The sequence below is a fragment of the Anser cygnoides genome, chromosome 2 (assembly GCF_040182565.1).
Source record: "Anser cygnoides isolate HZ-2024a breed goose chromosome 2, Taihu_goose_T2T_genome, whole genome shotgun sequence".
NCBI classification, from domain to species: Eukaryota; Metazoa; Chordata; class Aves; order Anseriformes; family Anatidae; genus Anser; species Anser cygnoides.
In genome coordinates, this window is record NC_089874.1 from 103,923,125 (window position 1) to 103,941,657 (window position 18,533).

General features: G+C 37.7%; 1 protein-coding gene across 4 annotated transcripts in view; it reads left to right on the forward strand.

Annotated features, from left to right (window-relative positions):
- The first annotated feature begins 1,080 nt into the window (after positions 1 to 1,080).
- Positions 1,081 to 18,533, forward strand: part of RTTN (rotatin) — an 88,441-nt gene continuing 70,988 nt past the window's right edge. For 2 of the 4 annotated variants that reach the window (XR_010829590.1, XM_066992741.1), the window contains exons 1-9: positions 1,081 to 1,863; positions 2,052 to 2,239; positions 3,952 to 4,150; positions 5,477 to 5,566; positions 7,307 to 7,385; positions 8,679 to 8,793; positions 9,317 to 9,467; positions 10,652 to 10,817; positions 13,605 to 13,786. Coding sequence is in view for 3 of the 4 variants with exons in the window: in XM_066992741.1 (XP_066848842.1) it covers positions 1,659 to 1,863; positions 2,052 to 2,239; positions 3,952 to 4,150; positions 5,477 to 5,566; positions 7,307 to 7,385; positions 8,679 to 8,793; positions 9,317 to 9,467; positions 10,652 to 10,817; positions 13,605 to 13,786 (1,375 nt within the window). In the remaining variant the exon portion in view is untranslated. Of the gene's footprint in view, positions 1,864 to 2,051; positions 2,240 to 3,951; positions 4,151 to 5,476; positions 5,567 to 7,306; positions 7,386 to 8,678; positions 8,794 to 9,316; positions 9,468 to 10,651; positions 10,818 to 12,624; positions 12,644 to 13,604; positions 13,787 to 18,533 lie in introns of those variants that run through there. The other 2 variants (XM_048080882.2, XM_048080884.2) reach the window with 2 other exon arrangements.

The following is an 18,533-nucleotide window of genomic DNA, read 5'->3' on the forward strand; positions in this document are numbered from 1 at the left end:
CAGAAAAGGACCTAGGAGGAGTCCTGGTGGACGTCAAGTTGAAAATGAGGCTCCTGGGCTGCATTAGGCAATGTATTGCCAGCAGTTTGAGGGAGGCGATCTTTCCCTTCTACTCAGCACTGGTGAGATGACACACAGAATACTGTGGCAGGTTCTGGGCTCCACAGTACAAGAGAGACATGGGCATACTGGAGAGTCCAATGAAGGGACACAGAAATGATGAAGAGACTGAAGCTTCTCATATATGGGGAAGGGCTAAGAGAACTGGGACTCTACAGCCTAGAAAAGGCTCAGGGTGGATCTCATCAATGTCTATAAATATCTGAAAGGAGGTTGCAAAGAAGATGGAACCAGGCTCTTTTCAGCACTGCCCAGTGACAGGACAAGAGGCAATGGGCACATATTGAAACACAGGAGGTTCCCTTTGAACATCAGGGAACACTTTTTTACAGTGAGGGTGATGGAGCACTTGCACAGGTTGCTCAGGGAGGTTGTGGAGTCTTCCTCCTTGGAGATACTCAAAAGTTGCCTGGATTTGCTCTTGGACAAACTGCTCTAGTTGTCCCTGCTTGAGCAGGGGGGTGGACCAGAAAATTTCCAGAGGTCCCTTCCAACCTCAGTGATTCAGGGATTCTAGAGTCTAGGCTATATTAAAAAAAATAAAATGAAAAAAAAAGGCCCTCATGATCCACCCACTAGTTCATCCTATTTGCTTTACATGAGTCACCAAGGGCTATTTCCAGAGTGCTGCCAGTTACATCAAAGAAACACTGGCAAATACTCAGTTATTACTATAAACATAAATCATTCGCTGGCTTCCAACCCGGGGTCATTAGGGCACTACAGGATGAAAAACAGACCCTCAGACCCTTTCCTGATTAACTTCATGTCTGAAGTTAGACTTAGACAAAAACAAACAAACAAACAAAAAAAAAACAAAAAAAAAACTTTGCAGAAGATGATGTTGCAAACGTGCATCAAAGAATGATGCTGGAGCTTAAGATATGAAGAACTGTCATTGTAGAGTTACAGACGGAGCCACAAGCTGTCATCCTAGACTTATATTCAAGCTACAAGAACAAACACCAATGTGGCAGCTCCTTTCCAGGCAGAGAATGGCGATTATTATTGAAATGCTTGCATTACAGTGCTGCTAGATGGGTAGCTGGTTTGGGTTGGGTTTGGGTTTGCGTTTGGGTTTGGGTTTGGGTTTGGTTTGGTTTGGTTTGGTTTGGGGTTGGTTGGGGTTGGGTTGGGTTTGAGTTGTGTTGGGTTGGGTTTGGCTTGGCCTGGTTTGGGTTGTTTTGGGTTGGTCAGACTGACCCCCAGCAGCACCACTGCACAACCAGGGCGCTGCACGTTGAGCCATAAGAATAAAAACACACATTTTTTAATTGCATGGGTGGGCTTCCGCATTGCATGGGGTACTGATGGGAAGGCCTTGCGCTGCCAAGGCACGGGTAACCAACAGCAAGCTGGCTGAAGAAATTAAACAAAGAAACTAAACGCGCCGCGCGGCCCGGGCTGGGCGAAGCCATATCATCGCTCAGCCCCGGCCGCACCGCCCCTCCCCGCCGGTGAGACCGTTCGCGCGCAGAGTCCCATGGGAGTTGTAGTTATTTCCGCTCCCGCCGGCACACTCGGGGTCTTCTCTGTACATGCGTGTGCGGCGAGCGCCGTGCTCCCAGCGTGCTTCGCGGCGGTGCCGGGGCGGTGAAGCGAAGGGGACTACGTTTCCCGAGATGCCCCGCGGGCGGCGCTGGCCGGGCGCGGCGGGGCAGTTGGCGGAACCGGCGCGGCGGTTGAATTGCGGCGGCGGCGGCAGGAGCGCCATGGAGCTGGCGCCGCTCGTCAGGAAGCTGGGTAACGGCTGGCGGCACCCTCCTTCTCCCTCTCCTCCCCCCTCCCCCGTCCCGCTGTCCGTCCCGTCGCGTTACTGGGCCGCGGCTCTTCTCGCCCCTCTCCTCTGCCCCGGCGGAGGGGCGTTGTTTTTGTCCGAATGAGAAATTGTCCGGTAATCTTACTCGGTTTTGTCCCTTTGGGGGAGGCAGGTCACGAGCTGGCAGAGATACGGGAACGCTCTCTGAGGAACATCCTGTTGAAATTGGATCACAACTTGATTTCCTATGCCGATCTAGTCCAGGAGAAAGTACTTTTCCTTAACCTGCTGGAGTGGTTCAATTTTCCGGTAGTGCCAATGAAAGAGGAAGTGCTGAATTTTGTGAGCAGTTTGATCAAGGTGCGAGTAGCATTCCTTTATTCTTAAACGTTGTCTTTGGGGTGCTAAACAAAACTGTGTGTTTTGTGGTTTTGTAGGTCCTTGTAATGGGATTCTGCACTGTCATTTACTAAGAGGGGAATAAAAAAAAGCATTCTATGTAAATTTAAGTGAAAACCGTGTGAGGGGCTTGCTGTGCAACTGATTGCAGGGGTAGCTGGAAAAATGATTATTTACTGTCTTTCTGCTTGAGTTCTGCTTCTTCAGTTTCCCATTTAGTGTTTAATTTGTTCTTGGACAAGCACTTGCACTGTTCCTGAGAAGTGAAGATTGGAACGGTGTTACTATTTATTCTTAGAAGGTTGAGAGAACTTTGCTGAAGTTTTACAGATTTCAGTCGATAATAATCACAGAATCGTCTAGGTTGGAAGAGACCTCCAAGATCACCTAGTCCAACCTCTGCCCTAACACTAACAAGTCCTCCATTAAACAATATCACTAAGCTCTACATCTAAACGTCTCTTAAAGACCTCCAGGGATGGTGACTCAACCACTTCCCTGGGCAGCCCATTCCGATGCATAACAACCCTTTCAGTAAAGAAGTTCTTCCTAATATCCAACCTAAACCTCCCCTGGCGCAACTTTAGCCCATTCCCCCTCGTCCTGTCACCAGGCACGGGGGAGAATAGACCAACCCCCACCTCTCTACAGCCTCCTTTAAGGTACCTGTAGAGAGCGATAAGGTCGCCCCTGAGCCTCCTCTTCTCCAGGCTGAACAACCCCAGCTCCCTCAGCCGCTCCTCATAAGACTTGTTCTCCAGACCCCTCACCAGCCTCGTCGCCCTTCTCTGGACTCTCTCGAGCACCTCCATGTCCTTCTTGTAGTGAGGGGCCCAAAACTGAACACAGTACTTGAGGTGGGGCCTCACCAGAGCCGAGTACAGGAGGACAATCACTTCCCTAGACCTGCTGGCCACGCTGCTTCTTATACAGGCCAAGATGCTGTTGGCCTTCTTGGCCACCTGAGCACACTGCTGGCTCATATTCAGCCGACTATCAACCAGTACTCCCAGGTCCTTCTCTGCCAGGCAGCTTTCCAGCCACTCCTCTCCCAGCCTGTAGCGCTGCTTGGGGTTGTTACGCCCCAGATGCAGGACCCGGCACTTGGCCTTGTTGAACTTCATACAGTTGACCTCAGCCCATCGGTCCAGCCTATCCCGATCCTCCTGCAGAGCCTTCCTACCCTCGAGCAGATCGACACACGCACCTAACTTGGTGTCATCTGCAAATTTACTGAGGGTGCACTGAATCTCCTCATCCAGACCATCGATAAAGATGTTGAAGAGGACTGGTCCCAGTACTGAGCCCTGAGGGACTCCACTAGTGACCGGCCTCCAACTGGATTTGGCTCCATTCACCACAACTCTTTGGGCCCGGCTATCCAGCCAGTTTTTAACCCAATGAAGCGTATGCCAGTCCAAAACATGAACAGCCATTTTTTTTGGGGAGAATGTTGTGGGGAAATGGTGTAATGTTTTAATCACTAAACAGCAACTATGCAGAAGAAATGAAAAAGCATGTCCTTGATACCAGTGAAAGGTCTACAAAACCCCAAAACAAAGGGCAAATCAAACTTAAATGTTGTTTATAACTCTTTTTCTTTTTTCCCTTCCTTTCCCTCAGAAGTCCTTGAGATTCTTCCAGCTAACTGTCAATTATTTGTCCTAATGTAGCATCCGTCTGCTGCCCAGAAGATGATTGGAATTGGTGCCGTGGAGTTCTTCTCTCAGCTTCGTGCTGATGTTGAACCAAACTTGCAAGCTATAATTGATGGGATTGTTGATGGACTGTTCTTACTTCCTGCTGAAATTCCTTCTAGTTATTTATCAGGAGATTATCAAGCTCAGTCTCAGCCTTCAGTAGATCAACAAGGTAAACTATATATTTGGGACTGTGACTTATTTAGAATGAAAATAAAGTAAATGAACAGCTTCTAGGTTTTGAAAAGCAGGCATTTTGAGGTGTAGTTGATGAATGTATTCTTGGGTATTCAGTGAAGTCTATGATTATGCCAGAAAAAGTGTGACCTTAGCTTAATCATGTAATGCCTTTAATGAAATTATCTGCAGAAGAAAAATCCTGTTTGTAATCAGATCTTCTGTCCATTTTCACAGTGTGTATTAACTTATTATAACTTGAAAGAGGCATGATACAGGAAAAACTTCCAAAGATTGCTTTATGGCAGCGAGTGTAGCAACTTTTTGAACAAAACTATAATTAAGCTGCCATGCTTTGCTACCTTTCTTTGCATAGCAGACTTTAACTCTGGGAGGAACAAAAAAAAAAAAAGCGGTAAATGACCCTAGTAGAAGTTTTTATTTTAAAACTGCTAAGGCCTTACATAATCTTCCAACATCTGTGGGAAAGCCCCAGATGTTAGACTGTACAGTAGTAATGGCCACAGCTCTGTCACTCACACTGTGCAATCTCAGAGATAAAAGTAGTTTTTCTCTTGTTTTTGCGGCCTGTCCAATGCTCGGAATTTCAGTTTGCCAGAACAATCTGATGGCTGTTCATTGATTTATTTTTTATTTTTTTATTTTCTCCTCCCTGTGTCCCCATAAAAGTTCAGCAAGATTTTCATCTAAGATCCCTGGTGTATGGGGAATAATGTAATATATGCATTCTTAAAATATACTTATTTAGAACTCCCTAATTGAAATGTAACACACATTTCCTCCTTATACTGTAAATTACATAAATGAGTGATCAAATAGGTTCCAGAGAGATTGCTTTTGATGTTACATACCTTGTGTAGACTTTGTTACGTAGTTTGCATATTGATTGCATCTATTAAATATTAATATGCATATTATATATGCAGGACACAACATTTCAGCTAACCCAAAAAAACAGCAGTATTGGTATGGAGACATTTTTGATAGTTAATTATAAAAGTTGCTTTTATTACTACAAATAGCATCTTATCTATTGTATTACTACAATAGCATCTTAGCTGCTATTTCTCCCTCAGTATGCAAAGCCCTGTAAAAAAAGAAAAGAGGGGGGGAATTGCAAAATGCACTTGTAAAATGAGACATGATTACAGTTTTGTTTTGCTTTTCTGAGTTCGTTTTAAATCACTTTCAGTAGTAGGACAAAAAGGAGGCAGTTCAGGTAAAGCAATAAAGATAAATTAACTTTTGCTCTCTTTTTTTTAGTTTACTTTTTTTTTAATTTACTGTTTATTTGTTGTAGTTCCACCTCAAGAGGAATTATTCACTAGATATTTTTGTCAAGATAGAAATAATATGCCACGATTAGAAATACCTCTCAAAAGAACGCATGGTATGTATATACCCTAGGAATATGTTAATTACAGAAAGTCCATAGAGATTTTATATGGATTGAATTTCAATTTCAAATATTAATATGGGTTATTCTTTTTCCTGTTGCTATTTTATGAATTTTGGTATCACAAAAACTTTAGTTACAAAGCTTACAAAAATGTCATTCAGTGTAATCTTTTTCTTCTCTAGTAAATACTTTAGCTGTAGTGAAAAATGTAAAGTATGTTAAAGCATGCTGTAATTTTATTTTCAATAATCTTAGAGCCATAGAATGGCTCAGGGTTGTAAAGGACCTTAAAGACCATCTAATTCCAAGCCAAGGGCAGGGACACCTCTCACTAGATCAGGTTGCTCCAAGCCCCATCCAACCTGGCCTTGAACACTTCCAGGGATGGGGAATCCACACCTTCTATGGGCAACCTCTTCCAGTGCTTCACCATGCTCTGAGTGAAGAATTTCTTCCTAACATCTAATCGAAATCTCCCCTCTTTTAGGTTAAAATGATTCCCCCTTGTCATATCATTGCCTGACTGAGTAAAAAGTCACTCTCCATCTTTTCTATAAGCCCCCTTTAAGTACTGAAAGGCTATAATGAGGTCTCCCTGGAGCCTTCTCTTCTTCAGGCTAAATATTCCCAGTTCTTTTCATAGGAGAGGAGCTCTAGCCCATCTTCATGGCCCTCCTCTGGACTCATTCTAAGATCTCCACATCCTTCTGGGTGCAGTACTCCAGGTGGGGCCTCACAAGGGCAGAGCAGAGGGGCACAAATCCCTTCCCTCAACCTGCTGGCCACTTCTCTGTTAATGGAGCCCAGGATGCAGTTGGTCTTCTGGATTGCAAGCATGTGCTGCTGGCTCACGTTGAGCTTTTTGTCCACCAGAACCCCCAAGTCTTTCTCTGCAGGGCTGCTCTAAATGAGTTCTTCTCCCAGGCTGTACTCATGTCTAGGTTTGCCCCAACTGAGGTACAGCACCTTGCACTTGGACTTGTTGAACCTTGTTAAGTTCTTGTGGGCCCACTTTTCAAGCTTGTCCAGGTCCCTTAGGATGGTATCCCTTCCTTCTGTTATATCAACTGCACCACTCAGCTTGGTGTCATCTACAGACTTGCTGAGGGCGCACTTGATCCTAACTGTCTGTGTCATTGATGAAGGTATTAAATGGCTCTGGTCCAAAGACAGACCACTGAGGGACACCACTTGTCACCAGCCTTCACCTGGACATAGAGCCGTTGACCACTGTTCTCTGTGTGTGACCTTCAAGCCAACTCCTTATCCACTGAATGGTGGATAAATGGTGGATCAAATCTGTATCTCTCCATTTTGGAGATCAGGATGTCATGTGGGACCGTGTCAAAAGCCTTTCAGAAGTCCAGGTAGATGACATTGGTTGGTCTTCCCTCATCAATTGATGCAATCATTCCATCACAGAAGGCCACCAGATTGGTCAGGCACAACTTGCCCTTAATAATCATATTTCATTGTGATTTGGCCTTTACTTTTTGATATTGCTGAAAACTCATACGTAGCGCATCATTTTTTTTTAAATATGTATTTAGTAAAAGGTATTTATTTTTGAGCTTTCATATAGAGTATATTTGATAGTTATATTCTAGTATAGATACTCTACTCATATAGAGTATCATATCTCATATATCATATTTGACTGCTGTAGAAATGTAGAGTTTCATATTTCTATAAAATGTGCTCTAAAATATCTGCTTTTTTCTTTTTCTTCAGCAAAATGCTTGAAATTTTCCACTTTTCCTTGGCTAACTCTTACTTCAACTGATCGACACATTCTTTCATCAAATGAAAGGTACAGTAATAGAAGCATTGTGTTTTGTTTTTTTTTAATTGGATTTTGGAGGTTCTAAACTTCTGTCCTTCTGTGTTCTGTAAATAACCAATGAGTTAATCTTTGATAAATGATTGTAAATACTACAGTGAAGTTTAGCAGAGCAGATAAACAAGGAGTTGTAACAGGGCAGGATTCTTGTTAATGCCTGTATCAATTCTTGATGTTTAATTCAGAGTATGTTTTTTGTTTGTGTTGGTTCAGTTTTCTAAATTTGTCAAGTGAGTCAGATATGTCACTCAGTTAATTTCAGAATATGCTGGAACAAAATCATTACTTTACCCCCCCACCCTGCCACCTGACAGAGAAATCCATACGTTAGGTTTAGGCCAATAACTTTTGTTGCAGTGCCTTATTCAAGCAATGAGGCATTCAGATCTTCTTTCTGCATTGGTATTTTTTTTTTTCTTAAAACCTCCATATAGAAAACCAATGTTTGAAGTGGCCCAAGGAAGCTTTTCGCAAGGAAAGCTGGGATTCCTTGTGAGAGCTGGGATAGATTTGCTGGCATAGCCAGCAATGCATTGTGATGAACTTGATTATTTAGCAAGTCTGGTTAACTGTAAGGTTTCCTATAACAGGTTTTTGCTTTTTTTTTCCTTTCAAAAGATCTCTGAAGTTGGAAAACCTTTTTAACTTTTCATCTGCTTTATGTAGAAAGTGTAGTGTAGAAAAAAAAATTTAGATCCTTGGAACAGGATGTTTGAATTTTTAACAGTGGTTTTTAAAACAGTAAAAATAGAAAAAAAGGAAAACTGAAGTAGAACATCCAAATGGCTCTTTTATTTACTATAACACATTTTAACTAATAGCTACTAAATTTGTTACTTTATGTAACTTCCAACATATATAATTTGAGTGCTTCAAAGTTCTACATGAACCTTACTAATGGACAAAGCTTGGTAAGTGTTAGATTGCTTGCTGTATACCACTGAGATAATCACTAACTTCACAGGGAATTACCAGTCTTTCTTATTTTAATTTCAAATTCAGAATCAATATGGTTATTTCTCTTCTGGGAACTTAATTTTATATGACAGCTGGAATGGAGTTTTTACTTTATTGTACACAGAATTAACATAGCTAAGGAATAACTCAAGTTAAAAAAAATCGCAAGACAGTAGAATTACAGCTTCTTTTTTTTAGGTTCTTCAGTGTTGTGATTATAACTTTCTTGCAGAGACTTGTTCAAGCTAATGATTACTGTTTTTTTTTTGCTTTTAATGTACATTTAAACACGAACTGCATTTTTAGCTCTTTGAGAAGTAGCAACCAGAGTTTAATTTGGAGTACTTGTGAGCTTCTTCAGGATGTGATTATGCAAGATTTTCCTGCTGAGATCTTCCTTCAAAGACCAAAGATTGTTCAGGCAAGACCTAACATCAAGTTTAAGGATTTTGTTTTGTTATGGAATCAGTTTTGTCAAGTAAGAAATGATGTAAATGCTACAATTTGTTTCTTAGCAAAAGTCCATTTAAGTCAAACTCTAGATGCACTGAAACAGTGACATTAGGTCTATATTGTATTTAGAAAATTATTTTGTTGTCATAATATATATTATTAATCAGTAATGAAGTGTGTTGTGAAGTAATACTTCGTTTCACCAGGGTAAGGCAAAATCGTGTCCCTGGCATACACACACCATCCAAGGGGGTCCCATCATGAAAGCAATGGTTTAATTGGAAATATAATAATGAGAAACTCAGTTTTTCTTTGAGACTGATAGTCTTGTATTCAGTGAGAAAACAGTAGTTAAGCCTATTTATTCATTGCTATGATTTTTACTTAGAAACATTTGTGAATTGTATTTAGTGCAAGGTTCTTTCTATCCTGACCGCTCATGAAAGTGCATTAATATTGAACTACCAGTGTTAATGGTTTTATATTTGCAGAGCCTTTTATCTCTGCTAAACCTGGCTTTTGGAGGAGATGGAAGGCATCGGTTAGCTTTGCAGGCCGTGTCGTGCCTGCAACAGCTGTGCATCTTCTTAAGAAGCAGACTTAACTTTCACAGAGATCCGAGTTTTTTTTCCACTGAGCAAGGTAGGTATTTTTAAATAGTTTAAATACTATTGTGTTTTTCTTACAGGTAAGAATGTCTAATGTTATTAAAAAAAATAAAAGCACTACTTTATAGTGAACGTAATCTTGTGAAACTGTTTTGCTAAGTGATGATGTTCAGTACTATTTATGTTAGTAAATGTTTCTTGAGTACTTGCATTATTTAAGAATACTTATTTTTCAATATTAAACACTTTCAGATTTGAATATATTATTTGAATCATTTCCTATGATACTCCATGCATCCACTTTTTCAGTAGACAACTATTTTTATGTTAGCAGTAGAGTTTTTTTTGTTTTTTTAAACAAAGCTAAATGAAATCTGTAAAATGAAAGTGGGCAGTCTTTGAGTCTCAGAAAAGTTTTTGAGCTATTAGTGCTTAACAGTTTACTTACAAATTGCTTGAACCATGGTAACTTCTTTGTATTCTGATGGCTGAGAATAATGCAATCATTGTTTCAGATGTTACAGTTCTTAGGGCTATTTTTTGTTAGGGCAATGTTTTCAGGGCTTAAATTTTGTAAATTTAATAATGTAGACTAGTTGTAATGATTTTCTTATTTCCATTTTGTCAGCTGGATTTAATCGTTTTTGTTTCTCTAAAATGGCAGTCTGGTTCTCTTCATAAAATTGCCAGTATACTTGGTCTCTTAATCTCAGTGAATTCAATTGGCTGTTTCTGTACTAATTACATTATAACATCAGCAAATCCAATAGCCTTAGTCAGAGACCATGTTTGTATTTTGGTTGGTTATTACGTAAATCTTCTTCATGTTGGATCTTTTTTGATATGTTTTAATTTCTGTAACTCAATGTCTTTATGCTTGACTTCAAATACTTGACCACATCCAGTGCAGCATTAATTTGAAGCTTATGTAGCTTAAAAAATATTTTCCTCCAGTGTGCAGTTCTAAGACTAAAACAATTACCAAAATATGGCATGAAATTATTCCAGTGTTTTGTTTTTTTAATTTTCAAAATTTATTATTAATAAATTAACACTGTAGTTTTCAGTGTTTTGCTACTTGCCAGTGTTAGGCTGTCCTAGCTTGCCAGACTTGTAGCTTTTCATATGCTACTTTAGTCAAGTAATGGTAAAAGTAATTATATAGTATCTTTAAGAATAACAGATTTCATTAATGAATGATATATGATTTTTATAAAGGCACAGCTTCACAGAATTCATCTATATCTTATTGTCAAGAACCAAGAGGTCCTCCTCGTTCTCAGAATCCATCACCTGGGAGTAGTAGTCCTCGGCCATCTGTGATTGGAAGGACAGTTCAGCGTCCTAGAGGAGATGGTCAAGATTGGGATGCAGCATCTTCTAGGTGAATAAAATAGGAAATAAAGTTATACTTCAATTAATATTATTATTAGAGGATTATGGCATCAACTCTTTTGCAGTGTGTGGGATTATGTGCGTTTTGTTAACCAGCTAAAATTCAAACCATGTTTATGGAAAGTAATCAAATGGCGCAAAAAATCAAACAGTTAGTTCTTTAAATAGTGTTGAGAATACCTGAGATCAGTTTTTCCTGCCATATGCTGTACCCAACCAATACTTTTAACAAATCTCTTAGTATTATTATTATGCTGTTTGTGTGTGTATTTGTAAAACACAAATAAATGTTTATTCAGACTACTGCTGTAAAGTCAGGGTTTTTTCTTTTTAGTTAGCAAATGACCACATAAGTACTTAAAAACTGAATGACCATCACACAGGTAACAGTGTAAAGTATTGTCAAAAATACTGTGCTCTATAAAGATTTCCAATAAACTCTTTAAACCTTGGTGCTAAATCTGACAACAAATTTCAGCTGTATATCTTCTAAAACTGCAGCTTCAATATGAAGTTCCAAATTCACTGCATGTCCTCAAAATGTTGAGGTGGTTGTTTGTGTGTGGATGTGTTACTTATCTTGACACAATGTACTTAACATTTACTTAATGTAAACACCAGTGATAGGACCCGCGGGAACGGTGTTAAGCTGAGGCAGGGGAAGTTTAGGCTGGACATCAGGAAGAGGTTCTTCACCGAGAGGGTGGTCGCACACTGGAACAGGCTCCCTAGTGAAGTAGTCACTGCACCAAGCCTGTCTGAATTTAAAAAGCGATTGGACTTTGCACTTTGTCACATGGTCTAAACTTTGGGCAGACCTGTGCAGTGCCAAGAGTTGGACTAGGTGATCCTTATGGGTCCCTTCCAACTTGGGATATTCTGTGATTCTACTTAAAGCTACCAGTCCAGAATCACCGTCTTATTTACTGCTTAACATGTGGGAACTTAAAAGGTCTTAAAAATCCTTACTGTGTGCTTAATAGTAGTTCTTTTGAGTCTTTGTGGCATATTGGCTTAATGATTGAGTAACTGCTAAGTATTCAAACAGACAGTGATTTTACAGATGAGAACAGCTCACAGAGTTACGTGTATATGCATCTTGAAACTGAGTTGTTATGGTAAAAGGTTATTTTTACTCTCCTTAAGTCTATTATATTCAGGTTTTGCTATGTATCTGTCACTATAAATGACCTCTAGGCTTTAGGCATTCAAGGAGCTGGCTGTTTTTCTAAGATGAACAGTTAACAGTTCAGTATGTTGGAGCATATTGTGCAAGAGAGAGTGATGGCTCTGGCTGTTAGTGTAGTAAGGAAATCTACATAAATGCCTCATCATTGGCATTAACTTTTATGAAACAGAGGGTGAGATAGTGATAATTCGTTAAAAGTATAAGGCCATACCGAGAGCTGTTCATGAAGGTACATTTCTCTTCATGCATCCTTTCTGCAGTTCACTGCTCCTGAATCATATTTGTTATGAAGATATAATGTAACTCAGAAAAAAGGTAAAGAAAAATGTAACATTGAATAGAAAGTATGTTTAAGGAGCCAGTGAAACAGAAATTACTATAATGTTCTTTGACATTCTTAATTCTAATATGGAAGAGTAATTGATAGTGAATCTTATCTTTTTGAACATAATATGTAATATATAAACTATTTTTTTTTGCAGTTCTATAAGTAACTCTTTTTTCCTTATTCTTGAATCTTGAGACTCTTCAATCTGTCTGTTTGTCTATTTCAAATTCTGCCTGGAAACTTAACCTTTCCTCTTCTGAATTGTTTTTGATTGATACCTCTCCTTCCTTACCCTCTGGTAAGTGCAATCAGAACCACTATGTATTGTTGAACTCCCTTATTTCACTTGTAGTCTTCTATCATCCTCTTAATCTTAGCTTTTAAACTCTTAATTACTGTTCTTGAGATGTCTTCTATGTTTAGGTAGACAAAATAGCACAGTCATGCCACAATTCAGTTTCTTCAGCTTGTTTAACAGCAACAGAAAAAAAACAAACACTATAAAAGTCATACAGATTGTTAAAGCAATTCAAAGCAATTCAAATGTTGTTTACAACACTAATTAGATTAATTCAGAATTACATTAATTATAATGCAGCCAACAGAATTAAATTCCTTCTGAAAGTACCTCAAAAGTGAAGTTATGAACTATATATTTTGATGTAGTTAAGACATACATGTATATAAAGCTTTTTTTTGATATATACTTGGTTGCACATTTTTGGGAAGGGAATATTTTCTGTTTTACAGTGGACAGAGAAAGCCCTACAGTCTGTAACAAAGGGTACTGCATTTTCTTTCTAAGGATTCTGTGGCTAGCTGCATAGAATGTTTTTAATGTAGTTGGATAATTTGAGTTGAAATTTGATTTAATGTGGCCTTGCTTCAAGCATCTGTTAGACTTTGAACAAAAAAAAGTTTCAAATCAACTGATTTTTCTCTTGCAATATTGTATCTCTTCATTGCATGTGAATTTTTTTGAGTACACACTTCTAAGTGTGAAAATGACTGCTAAAACAGTAGGCATTCACTTGTGATCCTATCAGTTATGATTTAAAAAAAAATAAAAATCATACAACAAAATCTCCAGCTTCCTGCAACACTGGTGAGTATCAGAAAAGATTGGGAAGGAGGGGGATGCATCATAGAAGGAGGACGTTAAAATACTTGTTGTCATCTTTTACGTATACGGATTTCCTTTATTTAAGATTTAACATCTTTCTTTTTATCTTTTGTTTGTTTTTGTTTATTGTTTTAAGTGGAAACAGTACTCAAGCAAATGCAAACTCGAGAATCTCTCTGCATTCTCAACTTGATGTAGGACATATTGACCTGCCAGATACTGAAAATGAAGACACTTTAGAATTACAGATGAAGCAGCTTAGCCTTCCTCAGTTCTGCGTTTCAGTCTTGGAAAATGCTATACCTCTTTTAAGAACAGGTGAGAAAATCCTGAATGAAATATTTCACTTTCTCTTTCAATTTTCTGTACTTTCTCTTAGGAAGTTGGTATTATGAGGTGAGTACCTCAAAATAGATGATTACTGATGCACTGTAGCTAATTATAGCAGTTGTTTCCTGGAGATTTTGTTCAGATCATAAAGCTTCAATCTTCTGTTTGATTTACAGACTTGCAGAAGCTGTAGGTGCTTTTTACTGATAATAGTGAGGAGTGGTAGGAATAAGTGTGCGAGGGGAAAAATGGTATGGTGAAATAAAACATCACTCAGGAAGAAGGAAAAAAAAAAAAACATGTTTACCAAAATATGTGTCCCGATCTCTTTGAGCATGTATTTTTTCTCATGTTCAAGAATTAATAAATACAAATTTGGGAAAAAAATGTTTGTTTTTATTATGTATGAAGTAAGAAACACAAGTAAAGATAGTCTAATTGCAACTAAGGATTTTTATTTCACTTTAAAAATTCTAAATTGCAAAACCTTTTGTTAGTGTTTTTTGCTCTTAGGTTGTCTAAAATTGCATTTAGTTGTAAAACAATTCAAAATAGATATTGGTAGAAGAGGTAAGGTTTTCAAATATAGGAGCTGGAAATATATATATTTCCAGCTATTTCCATATTGATTAGTGATCAGAATACTAAGAGTTTTTTTTTCTTTTCTTTTTTTTTTTCTGGTAATACACCTGTCACAGTTTCCTGAGCTGGAATATAAGGATTTAACTATTTAACTTACAAAAATCAAATAAAATATGTATGAATCTTATACTTACTTTTATTTAGTGTTTTTTGTTTTTTACTGTTTATAACTTTTTATGAGTTCGTACTCTTTTACTTAATATATTTGATAGTAACATCAGCATTCATCTATGTCACTAGGAACATTTTTTTGGTAATAAAACAAACTCATGTTAACAAGATCTTTGCTTTTTCCTTTTAGGATAGTGATATTATATTTAAATACTAACCCTTCAGAAGCACATTCTTGACTTCTGGCATCATCATTTCTTATGTAGAAAATCTTATTTTCCATCTTTTCCATTTCTGACATGTCACTTCAAATCTACAGAGTTAAAATATAGTGATTTTTTCCATCATTGAGGAGTGTTTGTTTAAAGTTTCTTTGCAGCTTATCATAGAATTAAAATTCATTTTCAGATGAGTTTGGTCATTTCTCTTGCCCTCTTTTTTTCTAAACTTCTACTTAGTCTAATAGATCATATTTCTTCCTTCTTCCACTGTGCTGTAATGAGAAAGAGATAAGAAAACCAATATTTTTATCTAGTTCCCATTGATCCGAAACCCTGTGATGTGAGTGCACACTGTGACATTGTAAGACAGTCAATGTCTTACAGAGCTGTAACACACTGTTTCTCATATAATAATGTTTTCTGAATTGCTTTTTCAGTAAAATGAACAGGAACCTTTACTAGCATTATTATCACTTTAAAATAAATATCCTTTTTTTTCCAACTAGTTAAGTTACTAGGTACAGGAAAATCAATAACCCTACCGTAAAATTCACTTATTTGTATTTTACGATATAATGTATATTTTGGTTAAGCTCAAATTCTGTTCCTTGTAGAGATGTTCGCTGGAATTTTTATTTTGTTGTGCTGACCTGGTTTGTGATGTAAAGTTATTTCAGAAATCAATAGTTGAGTGTTTTTTCTTTTTGGTTGTTTTTTGTTTGGTTTGGGTTTTGTGGTTATTTTTTAGTTACCATATTTGTCTGAAGTTCAGTGGTTTAAAGTCAGTGTTAATACAGAATGTCTTAATGACAGTTATTTAAATCTGAAATATCCTTCTTACTGTGCGTTTAGTAATAATGGACTCTTAACACATACTGATTCCCCCAGGTATCGAGAAATGAGTATCTTGCAAATGTACTCACGTAAGAGTATGGTGGAATGGTCATGCAAGAAATGTTTAAAAAGTAAAACAAATAGATATTCTAACACCTTATTGCTTCCTTATTCAGCCAGGCTTGCAAGATCAAACTCTTTAATGTGGTTTTGGTTTGGCTCTGTAGGTGCAAATGTGCTCTTACAAGCCAAGTTTAGACACTAAACTGTGTTTCAGAATTGGGTTTGGAGAATAGCTCTGTTACATAATTTCCAATTCCTTTTCTTTGCCAATATTATAGCAATTTAAAGGTTCTCATATTGCTTCCCAGTTTCAGCTATATATAACATAAGGTGATGGAGATAGTTCTATTTTAGAACTAGATTCCTCTCCTTGACTAAAGTCCCATCCTGTGGATCCGCCACTATCATGTCAGCTGTCTTGTCATACTAACCTCATGCATAGGCAAGGATTGAGAGTTTAGTCTCTTCACATAAACTTGTTTGTTATTTGTCTGCCTGTAATTAAGATGAGTAGCAGCCATAGTGATGATCTGTATGAAGAACTGTAATACAGACAGTTCTAAACAACTGGACATGATAGTTGTGAGTATATGTCAATTCATGCTGCTGGCCCACTTTGATATCTGAGTACCTGTTGCTTGATGCTCTTACTAGTGCTATCTGCAGTTCCTGTGGGCTTGCCTACATGTAATGCACTTGTATCTTTCATTGTGATAGTTTCTAAACAGTGTTGCTGAGAGAGTTAATAGTACTTGAGCTTACATTTCATTTAATATTTGTGATTTTTTTTTAGATCTGAAGGTAACAATTTGCTAAACTAGTCACTTTGTGTAGCTGTAAGAAGTTATTTTAACTTTTTTGCTATCAAGTTAATTATATATTCTTTAGTGTAGTCTTCAATAGAAATACTAATATTTCTATATTAAAATACTAATACATGGAGAATGGAAGCTACGTTTGATGTGATTAGCTATTGTGTTATTTGCTTTTGAAATCGGATTCATAACTGTGTTGTATATGGATAAGGAGATTATACCAATATAGACAGGTTATCTCAGCAGTCTGCCTAGCGGGAAGGCCATAGTCAGTTGAATTAACTATTCAGTATCTTTGTATGTGTATGAATATATTTGTCTTATTCTTCCCTAGGTAGAGTTTCTTATATTAAAGTAAGTGTTCCAAAAATGTTAATCATGCTAAATGATTCTGGAAAAACATAATACTGACATTTTCCTATTCATTGGTTCTGTCAACTCGTTCTTATGACAGTCCTGAGTTTGTACTAGCCTATGAAATAGGAACAGTGGAACAGCATTTTTGTTAATTAAGATATTTCTGTTACTGCTTATGAAGTATTTTCCTTATCATCAGGTGTCACTGCAGTCATTTCTGGTATGATGTGAACCAGTCAGTACTTGATTGGGAAAACTGCTTTATTTGCTATCAAGTTAATTATATGTTCTTCACTGTAGTCTTCGACGCTGCTCTCCAGCTACAGAATAAATTTTGTATGTGGAAGTTGTTTCCTGCATTATTGCAAGTGTAATGTTTAGCTTGTAACTTCAAAACTTTCTGAAACTATAACTCAAATTAAAAGCACCCTTATTTAATACTTGCATTATAATTGTAATATTTTATTATTCCTAATGATTTATTAAGTCACCTTTCAACTGCTTTAGACACAAGCAATTTGCTTAAGAAATTGCAAAATAATGAAAAGAGGACAAAAGTACTTTTTGGAGTTATCAGGCATATACTTTTCAAATTGGTAATATTTGCTTAAAATAAATGGCACTTCTGTTAGATTGGAAAAAGCAAGCCTTCAAAAAGGCCCTGCGCTCTTCCTGCCATATGCTCGCTCAAAGCAGAACACTTCAGCTGCAAATTGCATGAGCTTTCATTGTTTTCTCTGCATTACTGATGCACACCATTTTTCCCCCTCAAGTATACCAACAAGGCTTCTGCAGTGTGTAAAATCTACAAAAGGTAGATAAATTATTTTTTGTTCTCTCTTATACACACTGCAGCAAGCTGTGGAGCTTGCTTTTTAATTTTTAAAACAGATCTTGAGGGATGCTAAGTCTTTATCATAGTTCAAAAATGAATTGGAAAATTCCGTAGTGTGTAGAATCCATGCTTTTAAATAGAAACATACCATCAAGAAGTAACTAAGCCAACAGTTGAGATAAATCAAGTATTTGGGGGAAACTGTCACAGTATGGTTCTCTAGGATGCCAAACATCCTTGGCATCCTCTGCTATCTGAAGTTGAAAATACTTGGTCTAGCTCCAGATATTCTGCCTTGTTCTTTGTGAAGCGTGCTAGTCTTTCACTGCTTCTCCTCTAACATCATCTAACATTTGTGGATCTTAGGGAGGGGTTGTATTTGTAGTAATTGTAGGCTGTAAATGTTTAAGCTTGGGTCGGGTTTCTTTGTAGTTCCATGTCCAAGCATAAAGCTGTACGAAGTATCAAAGTCACTTATAGACAGACCAGAGTAGCCTTGTTATTAAGTGATTTGGAGTCAGAAGGAGTAACAAAATATAAGGCAAAGGGGAGAAAATGTTATGGAGAAAAGTACAAGCAGATAAAGTGGTTATTCATCTGCTTTTCAAAAGAAGATCTCAAACAAAACAGTCTAGAAGGAAAACCAGTCTGCTATACTGAAAATGCAGATTATCAGGAATAGGCAATATATATTGAATATCTGTAGCCCAGTTCTCCTGATGGATGTGGTGGTGGAAATAAGTGACTATTCTGAACTTAATCAAAATCCAGTAACTGGATTTACAGCTGTAGGAAGATTTATGTTGTATTGTAGGATTTGTAGGCAAACGCAGTGTGTTTTTCATGTATATGATTGC